The 22,381-nt window shown below is 33.6% G+C and overlaps 1 protein-coding gene across 4 annotated transcripts in view; it reads right to left on the reverse strand.

The window, feature by feature from the left end:
• The window catches only part of RTN4 (reticulon 4), a 71,997-nt gene that overhangs the window by 18,732 nt on the left and 30,884 nt on the right, over positions 1-22,381 (reverse strand). The window contains exon 1 of one of the 4 annotated variants that reach the window (XM_053200607.1): positions 16,364-16,625. The exons of the other annotated variants lie outside the window; for them this stretch is intronic. Within the exon in view, the coding sequence (XP_053056582.1) occupies positions 16,364-16,397 (34 nt within the window). The 5' untranslated portion in view covers positions 16,398-16,625. Of the gene's footprint in view, positions 1-16,363; positions 16,626-22,381 lie in introns of those variants that run through there. 4 annotated transcript variants of the gene reach the window in all.

The raw sequence follows: 22,381 nt of genomic DNA on the forward strand, positions 1-22,381 counted from the left end.
AACCCACATGGAAAAGGATTTTCAAACTTATCTAAGATTTCACTATTACTGAACAAATTAAAAAGCATCCTAGAAGAATCAACAAGTAAAGTACTTTATTTTTCTACTAAAGCACTCAAATTTTTAGATGAACAAATGCTGCTTTATAAAAATGTAGGATTCTCAATGTGCTCCAACATTTATTAACCCTCAAAATCACCCTTGGTGATAAGCTAAAATAAATGCAGATATCTTCACTATTCCTTACCATCATTAGAAACTATTCAGTAAGACCTGATTTTATTAAAAGGAATGATTTCAGATTTGAGATGTACAATATCAATGACTAACCAAATTACCTAATATAAGAGTTACTGTCTGAACAGTTTCAATGACTAGATAAGAATGATTTCTAATTGGTCTATAATTTCTATATAGATATGGCGGAAGAAACTGCCCGTGGCTGGGATTCAAGAGAACCACAATCTAGTACTGGCTCTGCAACCGTACAACTTTGGATGAGACTTCAAGTTCTCTGGAGCTCAGTTTTATCATTAGTAAACAGGGCATTAGATAAAAGATTTTTCTTTTCCCTTCAGAAACTAATACACAGTTAGTACAAAGATATACATCAGTCCCAAATTCAAATTCCCAATCAGTGGGTCTGAATTAATGAGATTTTATTCATGTATTATCTGTGCCAAATATAAATTTTAAAATATCTTGTTTTTTAGATCTAGATTTTCAGGAGGGGCTTAAATATGTTTATTCATACCAGTCTTTTAAAATGAATCTTAACAAAAACACTTTGCTTTTATAAGTGTCAAACAACATTAAAACTTTAGGAAAACAATAAATTCATATTTCTACAATTTTTCAAGCAATTATAAACCGTATCATTAAGGTCACAGTATGAGAAAGGCTAAAAAAAGAAGAAAAAAAAAAAAAAGAATGGAAAGCTACAAACCTTTTAAGGCTGACAGACTGAAAGATGTTTCAGAAATCTCTTCCAAGTTGCTGGTCTACATTCTCCACACCTCCCTTTATTTCCAGAGTCAGTATGTACCAGGCACTTACATTGTGCTAAATACTATCTATAGACTATATAACATTATCTCTTTCAATTCTTAAAACCCTAAAAGGCAGGCTTTCAGACAAGAAAGTGAGAGCCAAGCTCTTATATATGACTGGACGGATATCACTTAATTAGTAAATGGTAAGAACACCGATTTCAATACAAACTTCCTATTGATAAAACTCATATGCCCCATGTATAATGCCAAAATGAGCGTTCAGCACATTAATGTCCTTCAAAATGTCATGCATTTGCACACATAATGAATAAGCAGTGTTGGCAAATAATCACATGTGAGATGAATAACAAAGGCCAGGAAAGTCTAGGTAAGACTAACAAGAGATGTTGTTAATCAATGAGACAAAAATTTTAATGTGAATACTTAACCAACAGTTAAATCCAAAAGGGAGGAAAGAGCTCTATTCCAACATACCTGAAGGTACCTTCCCATAGTAGAAAACTATAATTAATCAAGTTGTGAAAAACAGCTTTTAAAAGCCATGTGAAACTAATTAAGTAAAATTAGAAAATGCATCAATGCAAAAGAACATTATGTAGTCCTTAAGTACAGTGATGCAGAACTATATCACCAAAGAAACATGTCCATATTGATAAGTAGAAACAAAATGCTAAAAAAGATTCATCAAGTAAAATTTTAAAAACTTAGGGTAACCATGAAGTCTGAATGGGTATCTAGCAAACACAGTTTTTACCCCCGGGTCTAGACTTGCTGCTTTATTCCTTTCTATACCATTTGAAATTGTCTCCCTTCAATGGCAAACATGAATTACTATTATACTTAAAACTTTAGCAATATATAGCTAAGTTGTTAACATGGGGCTTTGGGTTGAACCAAGTCAATTTCCCCCAAAGTTCATCATCTTGAAATAGTCATGTGTAAGGTGTAGTAGTATTCAGTGATTACAGCCTAAAATAAATTTAACTGCATGAAGGTACAGTAAACCCTAACCTATTAGTTTCCTTCTGCCTATCATGATTCCTAGAAATAAGGTCTTTTCAAAAACTGGAAGAACTTTGAAAATCACACATGCAAGCCTCCACATATTACATGAACATATGCAAATAGCTATACAAGAATACTCAAAAGTAGATATTTTGAAAGCTTTGTTGAAATAAGCCCTAGGGATGTGGTGGTGGAGCTGCAGACCCTCAAGGCACTGAGGAGGAAAAAAGGGAAGAAGAGCCAAGAGAGTCAAAGACAACTAGGTACTGAAAGTCACACGGAAGACAAAAATTAATATAACCTACACTAGGAAGGGCTGAGAGGCAGTCTACACTGTTACCAAAGTCATTGGGCAAAATAAATTTTGTGCAAAGAAATAAATTTTGTGTAAAGAAATTTTAAAGATTGTTAATGAAATTGCAAGGATGAAAAAATATTAGATTATAAAAATATTAGCAAACAGGGCTGCCACCTTAAGTGACATTCTTCAGTATTTCTAGTCTCTTGGATTTCCTTAAATTGGTTTTAATGAAGAAACTTTGGAAGATTAAGTTTATCCAGGATTGTTTATTTTCAATTATAAGGGAGTAGTCACAAAGTTTTAACAAAATTCTGAGAAATATATTCAAATGCTATTGCGTCTAATATTCATCAAAAGACTTATATCCATTAATTAATTTAGACTATAGACCAATATCCCTTATGAATACAGACACAATAACCCTCAGCAAAATACAGCAAACTGGATCCAGCAACAAATAAAAAGCTTTATATACACCATGGCCAAGTGGTATTTATCTCAGAAATGTAAAGCTGGTTCAACATATGGAAACCAAGCACTTTAACACACCATATTAATAAATAGAATTAAGGTTAAAAAACTGCATGATCATCACAACAGTCAAAGAAAAAGCATCTGACAAAATCCAACATCCTTTCATTATAAAAACACTCAACAAACTAGGAATCGAAGGAACATCCTCAGGCTGATAAAGAATATCTACAAAAACCCTACAACTTACATCATACTTACTAATGAAAGACTGAAAGCTTTCCCCCTAAGACCAGGAACAAGACAAAGACACTCATTCTTTCCATTAGTCAACACTGTCCTGGAGGTATGAGGTAGAGCAATCAGCCCCCCACCCCCAAGAAAAAAATTAAAGACATCCTGATTATAAAGGAGAAATTAAACAGGAGAAATTAAACTTTCTATTTTTATGTATACAGATAACATGATCTTGTATACATAAAATCGTAAGGAATCCACAGAACAGCTACTAGAATAAACAAGTCCAGAAAGGTTGCCGAATGTAAGATTAGTATCAAAAAAATAAAGCATACGTCTATAAAAGCAATGAACAACCTAAAAAAGAATTAAGAAAATAATTCCAGGGGCACTTGGATGGCTCAGTCAGTTAACCATCCGACTCTTGGTTTTGGCTGAGGTCATGATCTCACAGTTTGTGAGACTGAGCCGTGAGTCAGGCTCTGCGCTGACAGCATGGAGGCTACTTTATTAACTCTCTACCTCTCTCTCTCTCTCTGCCCCCTGCCTCTTTCTCAAAATAAATAAATAAGCATTAAAAAAAAAAAAAGAATTCCATTTACACTAACATCAAAAAGAATAAAATACTTAGGAACAAAATGAAAAATGAAAAAAAAACCCAAGACTTAGAAACTTAAAACTACAAAATATTGTTGAAAGAAATTAAAGATTTAAGTAAATGGAAAAGACATGCTATGTTTATGGATTAGAAGGATTATTAAAATGGTAATACTCCTCAAACTGAACTACTACATACAGTGCAATCTCTATCAACACCCTAAATGCCTTTAGCAGAAATTGGTAGACATCGTATGGAAAAATGCAAGGTATCCAGAATCACCAAAACAATCTTGAAAAAGGACCGCAAAGTTGAAGAACTCATACTTCCTGTTTCCAAAACTTCCTACAAAGCTAAAGTAATCAAGTCAGTGTGGTAGGGGCACAAGGGTGAAGGACAGATCAATAGAATAAAATTAAGAGTCCAGAAATAAACTCTTAGTATTCATGGTCAGTTGAATGACAAGGGTATCAAGACAATTCAGTGGAGAGGAGACTTTTCAAGAAATGGTGCCAGGACAACTGGATAACCAACTGCCAAAAAAAACCCCCAAAAACCACTATTTCAAAAGAGTAAGAAGACGGCCCACTGAATGGGAGAAAATATTCACAAACTGAACATCTGATAAGGGGCTTGTGTTCATAGTATATAAAAAACTCTTACAACAATAAAAGACAAATAAGGCAATTAAAAATGGGCAAAGGATTTGAATAGACATTTCTCCAAAGAATGTATACAAATGGCCAATAAAGCAATGAGAATATGCTCATTACAAAACAACATCATTAGTTATTAGAGAAATGTAAACCAAAACCATAATCAGATACCACTTCAGACCCACCAGGATGGCTAATATTAAAAAGATGGACAGTAACAAGTGTTGACAAGAAGGTCCCAAAGACTGAGACCCTCTTAAATTGCTGATGGAAATGTAAAATTCAGCCATTGTGAAAAAGGTTGGCAATTCCTCAAACAGTTAGAGTTACCATACTACCCAGCAATTCTACTCCTAGAAATTTCCACCCAGAAGACTAGAAATCATGTGTCCATACAAGAACTTATGTTCATAGTAGCATTATTCGTAACCAAAAAGGAGGAAACAACCCAAATGCTGAAAAACTGATGAGTGGATAAACAAAATATGGTAGATCCATACAATGGAGTATTACTGGTCCATAAAAAGGAATGAAGCACTGATATATGCTACAACATGGATGAACCTTGAAAATATCATGCTAAGTGAAAGAAGCCAAACACAAAAGGTCACACATTATATGTTTCTCTTTATATGTAATGTCTATATGTAATATAGACTAGGTGATGCTATAGAGACAGAAAGTAGTGGTCGTCAGGGGCTGGGAGAAGTAGATGGAGTGACTCTAATGGGGTTTTGGGGGGTATGGATAAAAATATCGTGGAATTAAGATAATGATGATGATTACACAATTTTGTGAATATACTAAATATCAATGAATTTTATACCTAAAAGAATTTAGAAGTAAATTTAAAAAATTCTTGTTTTAACATCTGTTTCTCTATTAGGTTGTAAACCCCACAAGACAGCATGTTGCCTTTATTTACTATATCCCCAGAGCTCAGCACAAAGCCTCAATCAACTAAACTTTCAACAGATATTGCTGATTGATTAGAATGAATGCATACTTTATGCCAGTTTAAAACAAACTGGCGTAAATTAACTTATTCAATTTTTTGGGGGGGCTCTGGATTTCACATTTGTTTTATTTAAACTACTTTCAGATATCTATACTTATTCAGTAACAAATAGCATTGCTGTCTGGTAACTTATAAAACAGCAAATACTGTTTTACAGGCTTGTCTCTTCTTACTAGACCCTGAAGGATTGATGAATACCTCTCATCTTTAAATTCCCATTACCCGCTTCATTAATATTTGCTGCATTGTCTGAATACAGGCCAGATTATTCTTAGGAACATAAACATTTAAAGACTATACTATTTTCAAATTAAAATAAAGGACATCTTTAAATAAGAACTCTAAGTTCACTATAATGCTGATTTGGGGTTCTTCTGTACTTATTAGTTCTGTTTATGAATAAAGAGTTTAATGGTCTCTTTATTCTTGAGATACCAAAATTAAGACAAAGGGCTTGTGCAAGAAAAACTTAATCTTTCATGGATTCTGAGGTCTCCTTCTACACTGCAAAATAAAATGTTAATCATGCAAGGTAACCTACTGTAGCCTTAACTTTACTCTTTTATAAAATATTCATGAGGGGCGCCTGGGTGGCTCAGTTGGTTGGGCGTCCGACTTTGGCTCAGGTCTCATGATCTCATGGTCCTGAGTTCAAGCTCCGTATCGGGCTCTGTGTTGACAGCTCAGAGCCTGGAGCTGCTTCGGATTCTGTGTCTCCCTCTCTCTCTGCCCCTCCCCTGCTCATGCTGTCTCAAAAATAAATAAAAATATTTTAAAAAAATTAAATATTCATGAAATATCCTTTTAAAGATCTGAGATTAATTTAACAGTGCCTTTCCTCTTATAACTGTGGGAAATGCTTATGGATTGCTGTACCAAAATAATGCTGATTAACTTCAATACATTCTGGTTGTTTAGGAAAAAAGTGATTTACTCCCTGCAGTGCCTACCCACTTTTATTTTCAAAATAAAAATGTGAAAACTTTTTAGTGTTTTGTGCAGTGGGCAGAGCAGCAGCATCTTTATCAAACTAATATTTTTATTTAAAAACAACTCTCTACACTACAATCTTTTCTTCAAAATAAAAACCTCTGGCCCAATCTAGAGTAAGAAGAGTTGCTTGCCTACACTGGGTAATCATAAAGTGTCATCTGTCAGAGCTAAAAATAGTGCTACCGTCCATGCCTTGCATGCAAAAGTCATCCAATTACATTTTGCCTCAAATCAAATTCTTACTAGCTCTTCCTTGAATAGCCTGAAGCCAGGTTTCAATTTTAGAATCTTTTGTCTAGGGGGGAAAAGCTGAACTATTTGGTCCTAAAAATACTGTTAGGTACAGCGAATGGCTGGGCAGGACAATGCCTCTTCCTAAGCAAAAGCAAATATTAAGTTTTCTTTAATAAAGTCAGGCAGTTAAATAAGAAACTAATAAACATATATTAAAGTTATAATAAAAATTGTTATTCTTCACAACCATAAGCTTTATATAAATCATTATGTATTTATTAGGAACCACAACTTTAAATCAATTTCTTCCCAATTGCCAGGAAAAGCTGACTCAAACTCTTGATCATTTAGCCCTATGTAATAAGCTTTTACCACCACCAAGTGAGCACTCACCAAGCTAATAAATGACAGGTGGAGGTCCAGAAAAAGATCTGTGCAGAGCGGGAACTTAACTCTTTAAACAAAGACAGTTAAGATGGGCTTGCGTCCTATTTCTTCCTTCGATTTACCATCAGTATGACCTAGACTAGATCACTTAACCTAGTTTCCCCATGTATAAAATTAGAAAACAGACATCAAACTAAGTAGTTAGTTGAAGCCGAAAAGAGATTTCACAGATGAACTAACTAGTTCATTAGCCAACAGTGGGGCAAAATGATCCAACATAAAGCCTCTTTTACAATAAAGTGTTGAATATCTCATGTAATTTATTGAATACTGTACTGAAAGTGAAAAACAGATTGCTTGTGTAAGTTGCTTGATGAACTAACTAGTATCTTATGAGACAAAGTCAAGCTGGGCAATCAAATATTACATGCAATGCTTATTAACTAAGCCCAGATTTTTTTAAGGGTGATTCAACTTTCTCTGAAAGCACTGCTAATTTAGTTTCAGTGAGCAGTTCAGATTGATGGATCCCTACTATTGCTACCAAGTATCTCAACCAAATAGTTGGCAAAAATACTAGCCATCTCTCTCGGCCATCTCCTCTTCCTATAACTAGAGTTTCCGAGAAGATCTCACACAATTTCAGGTCCTTGTCTCTTTTATCATTAAATCTTTCCTGCTTTACTTCCAACAACATTACAGTATACTGACCAATTTCAACCACCACACACCTGCAGAAAAAGCATTTCAAGTAAAATCAGCATAAACTCTATACCTGCTTTTTCTATAATAATTTAGTAATCCCTTATTCTGAGCAAGGAACTGTTCTGAGTAATTTGCATAATTATCACTAATCTCATTCCTCTACTAAGTATTTACACATGAGGCAGGTGAGGCTTAGAGGTATTAAATTATTATGCAAGGTCATAGATTGAAATTCAGCTCTGACCATGAAAGTCTCACTTTTTCCACCATACCACATTTTGTGTTTAAAGGAATGTCAGTACTCGTACAGGCCTCATTTGTAAGTTAAATTCACCAATTAATTAGTTCATGTATCTTTCAATACTTCCTTTAACCCCACATTCTATTTCTAGCTTTATTAAAAGGCAAAAAATACAGCAGAAGATAGATTCTAATTTCCCACTTCCAATTTCTCTAAACCATGATAATTTTCCCTCCACAGGAAAATTTATATAGCTAATTCCATTTTCTCTAAGGTAAAGCTAAATAAATATCTTCTCTCTGAGCATGTTAAATTTACATAATCCTAACCAATGATTCTCCCTGCCTGCACAAACTTAAACAATTCCCAGTTGTAAAGTATGTAAAAATAAGGACTCTTCCTATAAAACACCTGAGTTCTGGTAACTTTGGTAAGTATGGAGTCATTATTTTAAATTACTAGAATTGATCCAGACGTACACAAATGTAAACCTAAAATTAGAACAGACATTGGTTCAATGCATAGTTTACTATAGTTTAAATTTTATTTCTTGTTGGCATCTGAGCATTACAACATTACAAGAAATAAGAACCAAACCTTAGGAGTAGAAAATCACTGCTCAAAATTCTATTTTCTACTAATAAACTAAATGGAAAACACACTATTCCCTAACTCTAGAAACTTGAAAATCTTAACAGACTGGAATGGCAGAGGGCACCCAAAGCAAATTATTAGTACAAGGAAAGAAAATGAACTTCAGTAGTAGGTAAGCCAATGATATTTAAATAGTCCCTGACTTAGATGGTTCTACGTTGGATGGTGCGAAAGCAACGCATATTCAGTAGACACCATACTTTGACTTTTGATCTTTTCTTGGGCTAACGATATGTGTGGTATGATACTCTCACGTGATGCTGGGCAGCAGCAGTGAGCTGCAACTCCCAGTCAACCATGGGATCACGAGGGTAAGCAACTTACACAAGCAATCTGTTTTTCACTTTCAGTACAGTATTCAATAAATTACATGAGATGATCAACACTTTATTGTAAAAGAGGCTTTGTGTTGGATCATTTTGCCCTACTGTTGGCTAATGTATATATTCTGAGCATGTTTAAAGTAGGCTAGGCATTCTGGAAAACACTAGGGAGGTTCCTCAAAAAACTAAATATAGAACTACTCTACGACCCAGCAATTGCACTACTAGGTATTTATCCAAGGGATACAGATGTGCTGTTTCGAAGGGACACATGCACCCCAGTGTTTATAGCATCACTATCGACAACAGCCAAAGTACAGAAAGAGCCCAAATATCCATCAATGGATGAATGGATAAAGAAGATGTGGTATATACATACAATGGAGTATTACTCAGCAATCAAAAAGAATGAAATCTTGCCATTTGCAACTACATGGATGGAACTGGAGGGTATTATGCTAAGCGAAATTAGAGAAAGACAAATAACATGTTTTCACTCATATGAGGACTTTAAGATACAAAACAGATGAACATAAGGGAAGAGAAGCAAAAATAATATAAAAACAGGGAGGGGGACAAAACATAAAAGACTCTTAAATATAGAGAACAAACAGAGGGGTGCTGGAAGAGTTGTGGGACGAGGGATGGTCTAAATGGGTAAGGGGCATTAAGGAATCTACTCCTGAAATCATTGTTGTACCATATGCTAACTAACTTGAATGTAAATTAAACAATAACTTTAAAAATTTTAAATCAATTTTTAACCAGTAAAAAAAAATAATAAAGTAGGCTAAGCTATGATGGTTAGTAGGTTAAGTGTATTAAATGTATTTTCAACTTACAGTATTTTCAATTTATGATGTGTTTATCAGATGTAACCCTATCATAAGTCAAGTAAGATCTGTACTTCTATAACCATTTATACCTATCATTCACACTGAATATAAATGCTCAATGAATAAATAGCTGATAGTACAGACGATTAAAGGAGGTAGTATTCATATCAGAATACTAAATAACATATCTTACATTATTTTAGTTTATATGAGAAAAATACACAATGGGAGCATACAACAAAGAACAGCTATAATTCCTGTTATTCTTATGAAAATCATAATTTTAACAAGTCTGTAGTTTGAGAGTAGAAATTACTGAATCTATGTCAATGCCTAGCTTTTAACAATGGACCTGCAGAGATACCATTATCGTTTACTAATTTTTAATCTTTAAATTGCTTTGAGCTCCTTAAGTAAATGCTATATAGAATAAATATAAGATGGTGGTGATACAGTATTTTAGGAGAGACAACAGTATTCTAGTGTCTATCAATACCTAACATAAATGTCTGATTGTGATTGGACTGAAACGTGAAAGCCAGTTTACACACACACACACACACACACACACACACACACACACACACACCAGTAACAAAAGTCAGCATTATCTGTGATGAAGTACAGAAACAAAAAATTTGGTCTCAGAATACTACTTCAAAGATGCAAAGAGAAACACTGGTTAAATTAAATTTAATAACATAATTTAGCCTAAATTCTAGCATGAGATGAGTTAAACTGAATAAATAACAAGGGAACCTAGAGATCAGAATAAGAATTTTATTCAATGCTTAAGTATTTTTCCTATATTCAAGCATGTACTCCAATCTCTAAGGACAAAGAGAAACTATACTCCTGGCTCACAGAATCCTCACTAGGCTTAACATTTCGACAGTACTCAACAACTAACCACACCTACCCTCTTTCACTGCTAGTGTGAAAGATTACTGCCTATTTTATTGCAGAGTAAAGACCATACAAAAAAGAAATATACACCATGTTCAATAAGATGATACAGCCTATTAAATGAGCAAAAATCAAAACATGGGTCAATTTACATTTTTCAATCTTCAGTTGTTCAAGTACAAATAGAAATTGTAAAATAAAAACAAAAGCCCCATGCCATCAGCTATGTGGTCCTGAATAATTTAATCTCTTTACTCTTCTTGGTTTTCTTACCTATAAAATGAGGAAGTGAGAATAAAACACTAGTAAGATGCCTTGTCTGCATTTTTCAAGAATATATGTATAGGGTTCCAGGCCAGGAATAAACCCAGCTGAACATCACAGCTCTCAGCCAGCCTCTTACATCACTGAAGTGTACAGAATCAACAAAGAAACCCAACGATGAAGCCACCACTGTTTCTGCCTTCACAGAGTTCACAGGCTAGATATACATGTAAATCTAGAGACACATCTATATACATCTATACACCTATCTATAGATATAGATCTCTTGACTTTTTCTAGCTTCTAAATTCCACAAAGGCAGAAACAGAGGTGGCTTCATTGATCAGTCTCCTTGTTGACTCTGCACAGCTTGCAGGAACACTGGAGAACCTCCACATGGGAGGATAAGTAAAGACCACAAGGAAGACTGGGGCTTTGGTAAGTAATACTTGGGCAAAATGAAATGGGAGAAGGGGCATTCTAGACAGAAAAAAGACAAGTAAGTTCAAAGAACTAGCATATTTAGGGAACACGTCCTTCAATGTGTCTATAGACAGAGCAATGAGAGACAGAATTATAATAGTTCGGACTAAACCACAGAATGCCTTTTGAAAGTCCAGGATAGACAGTATGAACTTAATTTGAAAAGTAAAGAAAAACTCCTTAAGTGCTACGATTATAGCAACACTTTAGGAAGATTAACTTGGCTGCAATACATAGGATTTACTGGGAAAACCAGTTAAGAGTCTTAGTAAGGAATTAGGAATACCCAAACTTGGATAAATAAATAAAAGAGAGAGGGTATTTCCACCAACGCTCCCACATATCCATAGAAGACTTTAAACCACAAATAGAGGAAAGCATTTGCAAATTTATTTTTTAATATAAACCTGGTTCTCATCAAGTGATTTAACTACTTAAAACTGACTATCTTAGAGTTAAAACCATCAGAAATGCATATGACCAAAGCTTCAGGACAGACACTTTCATACATTTGTATAATATTTTGTACCATCTTAAAATAATAATAATTATTATTTGTATCCTCTTTCTGGAGGGCAATTTTGCACCATGAACCAAAAGCCAAAATACTATAAACCAGCAATTTGGAAATAATCATGGATAAAAACAAAGATTTATATTCACTTTAGCATTGTTTATACTTGCAAAATCATGAGGAACTTGAATACTTAACTAGGGGAGATTAATTGTACATACTTAGAATACTATAGCCATTAAAACAATATAGAACATTTTTTAAATGAAAGATATTTCCCCATTTAGTGAAAGATTACAGAACAAAATGTACCATATGTCCCCCAACACATACACACACACACCACTAAAATAAAACACCAAAACAAAACCACTCCATGTGAAACAACAGTTTTACTCTTTAAGACACCTAATACAACAAATATGTATATACCTGTATATTTCTCTTATATATATATCTGTATCTGTGTATATACAAATATAGTGTTGTGCTAAACCAAGATGTGAAAGAAATATCCAATGACTGCCTAAACGTTGGGTTTCAACTAAATTTAGAATGGAAAGCAAGGACCTTCCTCCCAAAAACAGGTCTCAAAATTGATTAACTCCACAGTTCCCTTCTGAGGTACTTTTTGGCTTTCACAGGAGTTAAGGGAGGCATTTATTTCACACAGCAAGATTCTTGCTCCTCTCTACCTGAATGTCAGTATGCACATATAACTGTACCCACATATCGGGTCACGGGGGTGGCTCAGTTGGTCAAGCGTCCGACTCCTAATCTTGGCTCAGGTCATGATCTCACAGTTTGTTGAGTTTGAGCCCCACATTAGGCTCTGTGCTGACAGTGCAGAGCCTGCTTGGGATTCTCCCTCTCAAGAATAAATAAACATAAAAAAAAAAACCTTAAAAACAAACAAATAAACATACCCACATACTTAGTTAACATTAAGCCTCCAAAGAAACTGAAAGTGGTTTATCAGAAGTAAAGACCAGGGGGCCAACAAGAACCTCTGCAAAGAAGTATGTTCCACAAGTGGGCCAAAAGCAGTTCGTCTTAAGATCTAATCAAATTGGATTTTAATGCTAGGAACTCTTCTGTCCCCACTCTTCTGTCCCCACACTACAGAAACTTCTCTCAAAGATCGCCTACAGCGTGTTAACTGCCAAATTCAAAAAGCATTAGTAACCAAGGACAGTGTTGCACATGTTCCTAAAATTCATTCAACAGGGTCTGCAACCATTTCTCAATCTTCATAGTAAACAGCTTTTCTGTAGTATTTAGCCATTCCAATTTCCAATTCTTTATCATTAAACCGGACGTTTCTCTGAGCTTCAGAGAAATTCTATAGTCGTTTCAAATTTCAAGCTTCTAAAACTGAACTTGGCATCATTTGTGCCTATTTCCATGGACACTAAAAAGCACTGGCACTGCCAGTCTCAACGCGACTGAATCTCATGTTGTCCTTTGAAAACCTCCCTCATTCTAGTCCTACAAATCTATGTCAGATGTCAAGTATTACTCGCTTGAGTTTCTCAAATCTGTCACTTCCTTTTCATTCCTATTTCAGGCCAAGTTCGGGCACTATTTGCTTTAAATCTGGGCACAAATACAGTCATCCTAACTTCTGCCTCTAAGTACTTGAATTTATCTTTTACAGCACCCCAAACCAGTCTTTCAAACCAGATAATCATTTTATCATTCTTAACTTTAAAACTTCCAAAAGCTCTTTATTTCCTTTATGATAAAATCCAAAAGCCAATGTCCTCTGCAATCTGGTCCAGGGTATCTTTTCATAAAGACAGAGAACTTCAAAACTGGAAGCCTAGAAATCATGCAAATGAGGAAACTGAATCAAGACCAAAAAGGCTAAGTGCCTTACTCTGGCCAAAATTAAATTACCAGACCAGAAACTTAAAAACCAAGATCAGTATTTCCTAAATTTGCCTGATTATAACATTACTTACACCAAGATGTTTAATATACAGATTGCCAGACCCTTCCCCTGTCAATTCTGATTCAGTAGGTCTGAGTACAATCACAGGACTCTGAATATTTAAGAAGCACTAGGTGATTCTCTCTCATCTTCAGGAAAGTTTGAGGAAACCTGACCTAAATCTTGCAAATCTTCTACATTCTTTGACTGTATCAATCTTACCTTTCAACTACTGTCTTATAAATACTGTTCTATCCAAAAAGCTCTACTCACTTTCACTTATACCTTGTTTAGAGGTTATATCACATTTTTCCACCCTACCCAACCCTCAAAACCTACTCATTCCTTCCTATTCTAACCTCTTCAAAATCTTAATCAATGCTTTCCATATAACCCCAATAATCAAGTACCCATATGGATCTCAGGTATTATGTAAGTATGGTGCTAAGAATAGAAAACTGAAGATTAAAAAACATATAGAAGAATATAAATTATTACTATTGGTCTTGGCCTGAAAGATAAAATGCCTTACTTTGCCTAATCAGCAAAAACAACCAAACAACTTTCTAAAACACTGAAATCAAAGTATCTCTCATTTTTGTCACACTATTCTACTTCATCATCGTTATGAGGCCTGACTTGTATTTCAACCCTGGCACTTGAGGTAGGGAGGGGAACAGCAGAAAAAAATATGGACCCAAGTATTTTTTTAAAATGTACCTAGAGTCTAGATTTGAGCCCAGATCATAAAATGAAAAACACTCATTTCCTCACATATGAGGAAAACTCATTCTATGGCAGATTCACCTCCTCAGTGATTTCCATTTAAGTTGTAACGTATAATCTACATTAAAATTAGCTGCTGATAAATAATAAAATAGAACTTCACCAGTAAATCAGAAAGACAGGTACCAAGCAAACAAACAAACAAAAAAAACCCCAAAAAACAAAAAAAAAAAAAAAACAAAGACAAGCACTAAAATATTAAGCCATTCCATTTAACATACAACATGAGGCTCCCGGAGAGCTCTAAGAGTAAATATAATTTTATACTGAGTATCTAAAAATAATCAAAATAAATCTCTGGCATAATATGGGCTATACTGGATCTTAATTTCTCCTGTGTCAAAATGTCCCTAAATTCAGCAAGTAAATAACTTAAGATGTTATTAAATGGTCTAAGATGTAAATTATTAATACAGAACCTTCATATCTGCAGAGTAGGCCCTGATACAACTTTTTCCCTATTTTTAAGGCTTGTTTTATTGTACTGTTATCACTACTAACAATTTAATTATCAAAAACTAGTGTATCAATTCACCTTTCTTTTGTAATGCTAATGGTCAGAAAGATGAAATAAAAATCGTTCTTTTCCTTAAATTCCCATATAAAGAAACCATAAAGGTAAAATTACAAAACTGTATAGTTTTCTATTCTTTAAATTATAATAAAAATATTTCTAATGTCTGAGTGTGAACTCAATCTCAAACTCACCTTTTCCCCACCTTTCTTTATTGAACCAATTTTTAAAAGGATGTTATGAACATTACTGTAATTAGCCCCACATATTGCTTTTAGAAACATTATTACCAATCCTGCTAATAATTCTGCCACAAAAGGAAATAACATTTTTTAGAAACTATAAAACTTGAATATGGCCAGAAAAAAAATTGTGTTTAGTAAGGTCTATGTGGACTACTTAAAAATAGTTCTAATAATTGTTAACAATTTATTATGAGTGGTCAGATATATAGCCTACCTCCTTCTCTTTTTTAAAAAAATGGGACATTTAACCCATTTTTAATATATTAAATATTTTTATTTTTAAAAATATTTTTTAATAAAGTATTTTTAAAATATTCATTACAGTCAACATTTTATCACTTATGGGCTTAAATTTTTACACAATGACCCACTGAGACTTGAAAGGATCTGCTGGGCTTTCAAGGGGGAGGAAAGGGGATCAAGATCACTGATTGGTTACTACAAGGACAAAGGTTAACAACTTAAATATAGACATGCATTTAAAACTACTGTGCATACATTTTAATGATTTCAAGATACATAAAAATATAATCTACTTAAAAAGTGAATGGTAATGACTTTAAAGGTTTAAACAGATTCCCAAAGAAGAAACAAGCTTATTGCAAACGCAGTATTCTGCTACCTACAAATCTTGGATAGAATTTCAGCTACACCAAATCGGCTTAAAAAAAAAACGTAGTCACAGAAAATGTCATTATGTAATGCAAAGATAGCTATGTACATTTATCACACCAAAGTGACCAACAAATGAAATATGTTAAAATTATATTGTTTACAATGTGCAAGATTAAAGAATAGAACCTAATCAACTACAGGACTGTGAAGCCTAAATCAAATGCCAGTGAAACAGAACAGCATGACATTTCCTCATACACAACCAAATACAAAAACACATACCAAATAGCTGTTTTAATCCTTTACTCCTAAACCTTTCCTAGGCTTCATTTTCAATCCAAAATGTGTCTAAAATTGCAAAGTTTATTCATAGAAACATATTACCGGTCACATGAAAAAAACTGAAAAGAAGATTAAAAAAGCAGATATACCCTTATCCTTCCAATTTTTCTTCTGACAGTCCATCTCTTGTCACGATCTGCCCCCTCCAGATGCAATTATCAATTATGCATACCAACAGAAAAGCTGCAACTGCACAAATCTACCCTGTGAGACATGAAATATCCGTTTCCTCAACCGAAGTCTGCAGTCTCTGCTGCACAACTGCAGCAGGACTGAAGTCACCTGACGTCTTCTGGGTGTGGAACAGTCTGACGCAGTGCAATCTGTAACTAGGCTACTAATACTCAGGCACTACCGCCTTCTTCCTATGTGTTTATTGTTCTAGTCTTTTGCTTGTTGCTCATACCAAAGGGAGCTACTTTTGCAGGGGGAGGGGAGTGCTACCAAAGAAAGGAAAGGAAGGTTGTTCTTGTGACACAGTTAACCATTGATTATATGCGAAATGTACTTACAGCCTTATGCAAGTTTTTTCTTTTCGTACATGGGTGAATTATGCTGCTGGTTTTGTCTCATTTAAAACTCTAAAATCAATAGTTACCTAATAAGATAAAAATGGACTGATCCAAAGAAAAGTAATAGCTTAAATTTCAACCCTGGGAAATGCCGAATCTCTTCTTACTTTCTCCCGTTTATTAAGGCTTAGAGCATTCAGCATTTTGTATCCTTATGAGGGTATAAGTAGAGAATCACAGAGTCAAATTATTAATGTTTACTCAGTGTATGCTACTTCAAAAGAAAAAAGGTTTTATTTTATCTCGGGAGTCTCATCTTTCTAATGTAATGTTCTCTAGTTTTTCTTCTTTTACAATTATGGAAATCCAAACTTAAGAATATACGAATATACATTTATTCCTAATCATCACCTGCTACAACTCAATCTTTCAATAAATATCTATCAAACATTACTGCAGGTACTATTAATAGACCCAGCTTGAAGAGAAATATTCATATATTCATGTGCTAATTATATCATTTGCCTTGGGAAAATGACCTAAGACCTAACCAGAATTGAACTGAAAAATACAAAAACAAATCTATACATAGAATTTCTGAAATTTTTTCTCAACTATATAAAACTGACATTCATTCCAGTGCAGAATATTATGTCTTTACAAATGTTCCACAACTGGCTGAACTGATTCAGTGTGTAACCAAGCAAAGGGCAATATATAATGAGAAATCAGCTAAAACATTTTAAAATGTGTAATATAATGAAGTATTATAAGATATATAGTCTATGTACTATACTTCTTAAGACTACATAGCTACACTGAAATTGGTATAATATTTTCTGGAACTTCCTGTAAAAAACTCTGCAAAATCCTTAGTATCAGAAGTGGCCTGGTCAATGACTCAGTTCTTTCACTATCTGCATTTCTAACTCCATACATAAAAAAAGCGAAGTAATTTTTAAAGAGAGTCTACTATTCTAAGCTTAAAAGTTAATACCTAACTTTAAATTTTATTCAATGGACCTATGCATAATGGAGTATTTGACAACTCTGTTGCTAAGTTATACTATGGATAAAAAAAGTCTGGCTTCTCCAAACAATAGTTTGAAATCTCAAACTATTCAGTAAATATAAAATATTTCCATAATACTTATTTTCTAACAATGAATCCTTTGAAACTGAAGACATGTAAATACTTTTGCATTAGAATAAAGCACTCAAAAATAGTACCCAAACTGTGTTCAAGTCAGAGATTACTACACAAATAGGAGAGAGGGGGGAAAAAAGATTTCTTGAGACAAATGTATTTACCATTTATACTTTTCACCTGCGCTGGTACTTGATTTGACTCAAGATATTTAATAACAGTCTCAGAGAGCAAGAATGTGTAATAATAACCATTTACCTACACATTAAATACACTTGGGGCACCTGGGTGGCTTAGTCAGTTAAGCATCTGACTTAGGCTCAGGCTGTGATCTCAAGATTCCTGAGTGAATTCAAGCCCCACATCGGACTCTGCTGACAGCTAGCTCAGAGCCTGGAGCCTGTCTTCGGATTCTGTCTCCTCTCTCTGTCCCTCCCCTGCCCACACTCTGTCTCTCTCTCACAAAAATAAATAAAACATTAAAAACAAACAAACAAACAAACAAACAAACAAACAAACATTAAATACACTTAAAAGCTCCCCTGGTAGATTAAAAGTCAAAACAGGAGCCTTAAAGTTTGATCTTATATAATGATATCTAATTCTTTAATTATTAAGATCTTTGCAATTGAAACTACTAAGTTTACAGGAAAAACCAACTCATGTAAATCAAGTGACATTTGCCCATTTCTTTCTTAAAAAGTTTTAAAAGGGTTCAGTTTGGTTAGCTAAGCAAAAAAGTGATTAAATATAAATACACAATAAATAATACAAATCTGTTAAAAATATAAAACCATATGGGCTATGCTTATAGTGAGGATCAAATGAGTTAGTGTAAGCAAAAGGCCTTAGGACAGTGGCCTGACAAAAAGTAGGCCCTATATAAGACTTAGACATTATTGTTATGCTACAAATAATAGTCAAACTAGTAGGGACAAGGTACATAAACCACATCTAAAAAAGCACATATATTAAGCCATTCAATTCTAGGGACTAACCCAAAACCTTTCTAAACAAGCGCAAGCACATGCGCACACACATGCACACACATACTTTGCTACACAGTTCTATTATACTCCAGCTCAGAAAAATTTTTATAGGGATAGTTTATAGGTCCAACATTAAATCCCAACATAACAGACAAATAAAGGACACAAATCTGTTAGAAACTTACCTTCATTTATTTTGTTTTCCTTCAAATATTTAATATTTCGTTTTTAAAAAATGAATACTTTCAAGGACAATTTTCAAACATAAGAGATACATCCCAACTTGTAAAACAGCACTTTGATTATTTGGGACAGAAACCTGTTTTTCCTTAAAAGTAAAGGTTTTCAAAGGAGGGGGCCACAGAAGATTCCTTTATTTACAATGCAAGTAAAATAAAAGTGCAGTCTAATTTTAAGTCTTATAGCATATGCAGAGGAGTGGAAGTCATTTTCCTCTTTAAAACTCAAAATCAGCTTTACACAGAACTTTTGAAATAAATTGTTCAAAGTTCATATTTGGCAACTTCCCACTCCTCAATATCCACATCCCCAGTACTTCTTCCAAGCATGAGAAAAATAAAAGAAAACCTGCCCAAGCATAATCCTAACTCCTTCCCAAAGGATATCATGCTCTAAAATTACCTAGATTTCTCTTCTCCTCATACCTCGAATAAAAACTCTCATTTTCTTAGTGTGCTTAACCTCACCAGTAGGAGAATCATATGATTAAATCATTTCCTGCTAAAGAATAAAAATTCCTTTCTCTGTAACCTTTTAATGAATTGTGTGTGTGTGTGTGGCTTGCATCTGTAAGTGGCAAGATTTCAGACTCAAGACTGTATTTTGGAATAGGCAGCAATACCTAAGCAGTAAGTCCACTCCAGCCAGCTTTCCCAAGATATTCCTCCTTTTCCATTTCTTTCCTTCCTCTACTTCTCAATCCCAGAAAAAATCAAGTTTTTATTTGTTTTTTTTCCCCACAATATTTAGAAATCAAGGGAAATAAATGAAAAAGAAGTAGTCATTTAGATTTAAAGTGTTACTAAGTTGGGGATTGCTAGTATACCATTCTTAATAGCTAAAATAAGTATTTCTACTTTCTGTAAACAGAGAACAAGATTCTTTTTTTTTTTAATAAAGAAACAATTATGGTTACACAGGAGTTTCAAACTTATTTAAAAATTTAATTATTCTGAGCTATACAAAAATATGAAACTAAACATATGTCCCATTACTGAAAGGTATTAACCAATGTTGCTTAATACCATACGCAGTAACATAATGCCCTCTATGGACTAAATTATAGCACTTCAACATTAACTACTAAATTGAATCTTAAGACATGGCAAAATACTTCAGTCTAGAAAAATGAATGACAATACAACTTCAAATGGGAAAAAAAAAAAGAGCATTTGAAAGTCTACAATTTCATGTAATTTGCTACAAATGAATATGAAAGTCCACAGAGAAAGAAATCTAAAGTGATACTACTCAGAACTAAATAAATGCTGGCTTCATGTATTATAATCTAAAATAAATATACAAATTCCAAAAGATCCAAAGCATTTCTAAATTTGGAATTAAAAAATTAATAGTCACTAGGCTCTGGACAGATGTTTTAAAACTTTTCAGTTTTCACTACAGTAAACAGGTTTAGGGGAATCTTAAAGGTCATTCCATAATGTTTAAAATAACATGATTCAAGCATTGTCTGATTCAACACAATGTGTCAAAATCCTTTTATAAAGTCATTTGTTAATGTAAACCAAATATCCACAACTCACTAAATTTCTCTGATCATCTGAATTTATTCCATATGGTCAATTACAGAACATTCCATAGACCTCACTTTCTATATACAACACTAGATGGCACCAACACCCATAGTACAGTAGTAGACTGTCTAATTTTCTAGGCATGCAATCCAACAAAAACTATGTTCTTAATTTTCTGGCTCTTTCTGCCTGACAATAGGGAACTAGAGATCAGAATATAACAGCAATAGAAAACAACTCCACCACAAAGAACACATGTGGGATAAAGGGATCTCTGAGCAGTATTCAAAATAAATTTTAAATAGGTAAGAATCAAGTATAAAAATAAAACCACACATACATACATACATACATAATTTTCCTATGTGAAAACTGAAAATGTCCACTAAAATATAAAATAAAATAAAAAATGTTTGGAAAACTGTAACAGAACAGGAGTTTGCATCCATTGTACAAAGAGCTCTCATAAAATCAGAAAAAAGATGAACATCTAAATTTAAAAATGGGCAAAGGGTATGAACAGGCAATTCACAAAAGACATAAAAATAGCCAATAAACACATGAAACATGTTTACTTTTACTAACAATCAAAGATCAAAACTTCAAGATACCACTTCAACCTATTAAACTGGTAAAGGTTTTTCTTTTTTTAAGTGCCAAATTCAGAATGTCTGGAAGGATATCTAAGAAGTAAGTCCTAGCAGAGGACTCTGAAGGAGTACAAGGTAGCTTGTTGAGACAGGAAGAAGACTTAGTGTCATAGGGCTCTTTGAATTCTGTATAATATGGAAGTATTACCTATCCAAAAAATAAATAAATAGTATCAACTGTAGGTGGTAATGGAGAAATGGATGTTTTCTTACTCTTTTGGGGGGGAAAAATTAGTACCATTTTTCTGACAGCCAAGTTTTGTCAAAACTCTTAAAAATGGTCATACCCATTTACCTAGGGTTTATTTCTAGTAATTTATGAAAAATAGTAATTCAGATATGTAAAATATTTAAATATAGGTTAACAGCAGCCTTATTTATAGGTTAAAAAGTTGGAAACCACCTAAGAATCCAACAATAGCCAACTAGTTAAATTATATACAATACTAATGAAATGTAAGCATTAAAAAATCATGCAGCAGCAGAATAAGGACATGGAAATATCAGCATTATATAAGATACTGCTGATTTTTTAAAGCTATAAACAATGTGTAGACTATGATCCCTATTTGTTAAAACACATTTTTTTTACTCCATTCATAAAGTATCTAAATGCATTGAAAATAGACAAGAAGAATATATTCTAAAATACTAACAATTACTATATCTGGGCAATATGATTACAAATTTTTTTCATCTCAATAGTTTTCTCTACTTCTCAAATTTGTACAATGAGCATGCATTACTACAGAATGTTTCATGTATCATTGATCTGACTTTACTGATAGCAGGTCCTTCAGACAAATTCTAACTACTAAGCTCAAACAGATTAAAACATTTGCTTAAGGTCATACAGCTATAATCCATAATAAAGCCAGGATTAGAACTCAGGTCTGTTAAGATGCCCAAAATGAAGTCCTTCAACCACACTACTGTCACCTAACTTTTATAGTACATATTTCATAATTATTTTCAATCTGTACTGGGCTCATAGTGAGCACTAAATAAATCCTCATTAATTTGATATTTGTTTA

Source organism: Acinonyx jubatus, chromosome A3, assembly GCF_027475565.1.
Source record: "Acinonyx jubatus isolate Ajub_Pintada_27869175 chromosome A3, VMU_Ajub_asm_v1.0, whole genome shotgun sequence".
In the NCBI taxonomy this organism is placed as follows: Eukaryota; Metazoa; Chordata; class Mammalia; order Carnivora; family Felidae; genus Acinonyx; species Acinonyx jubatus.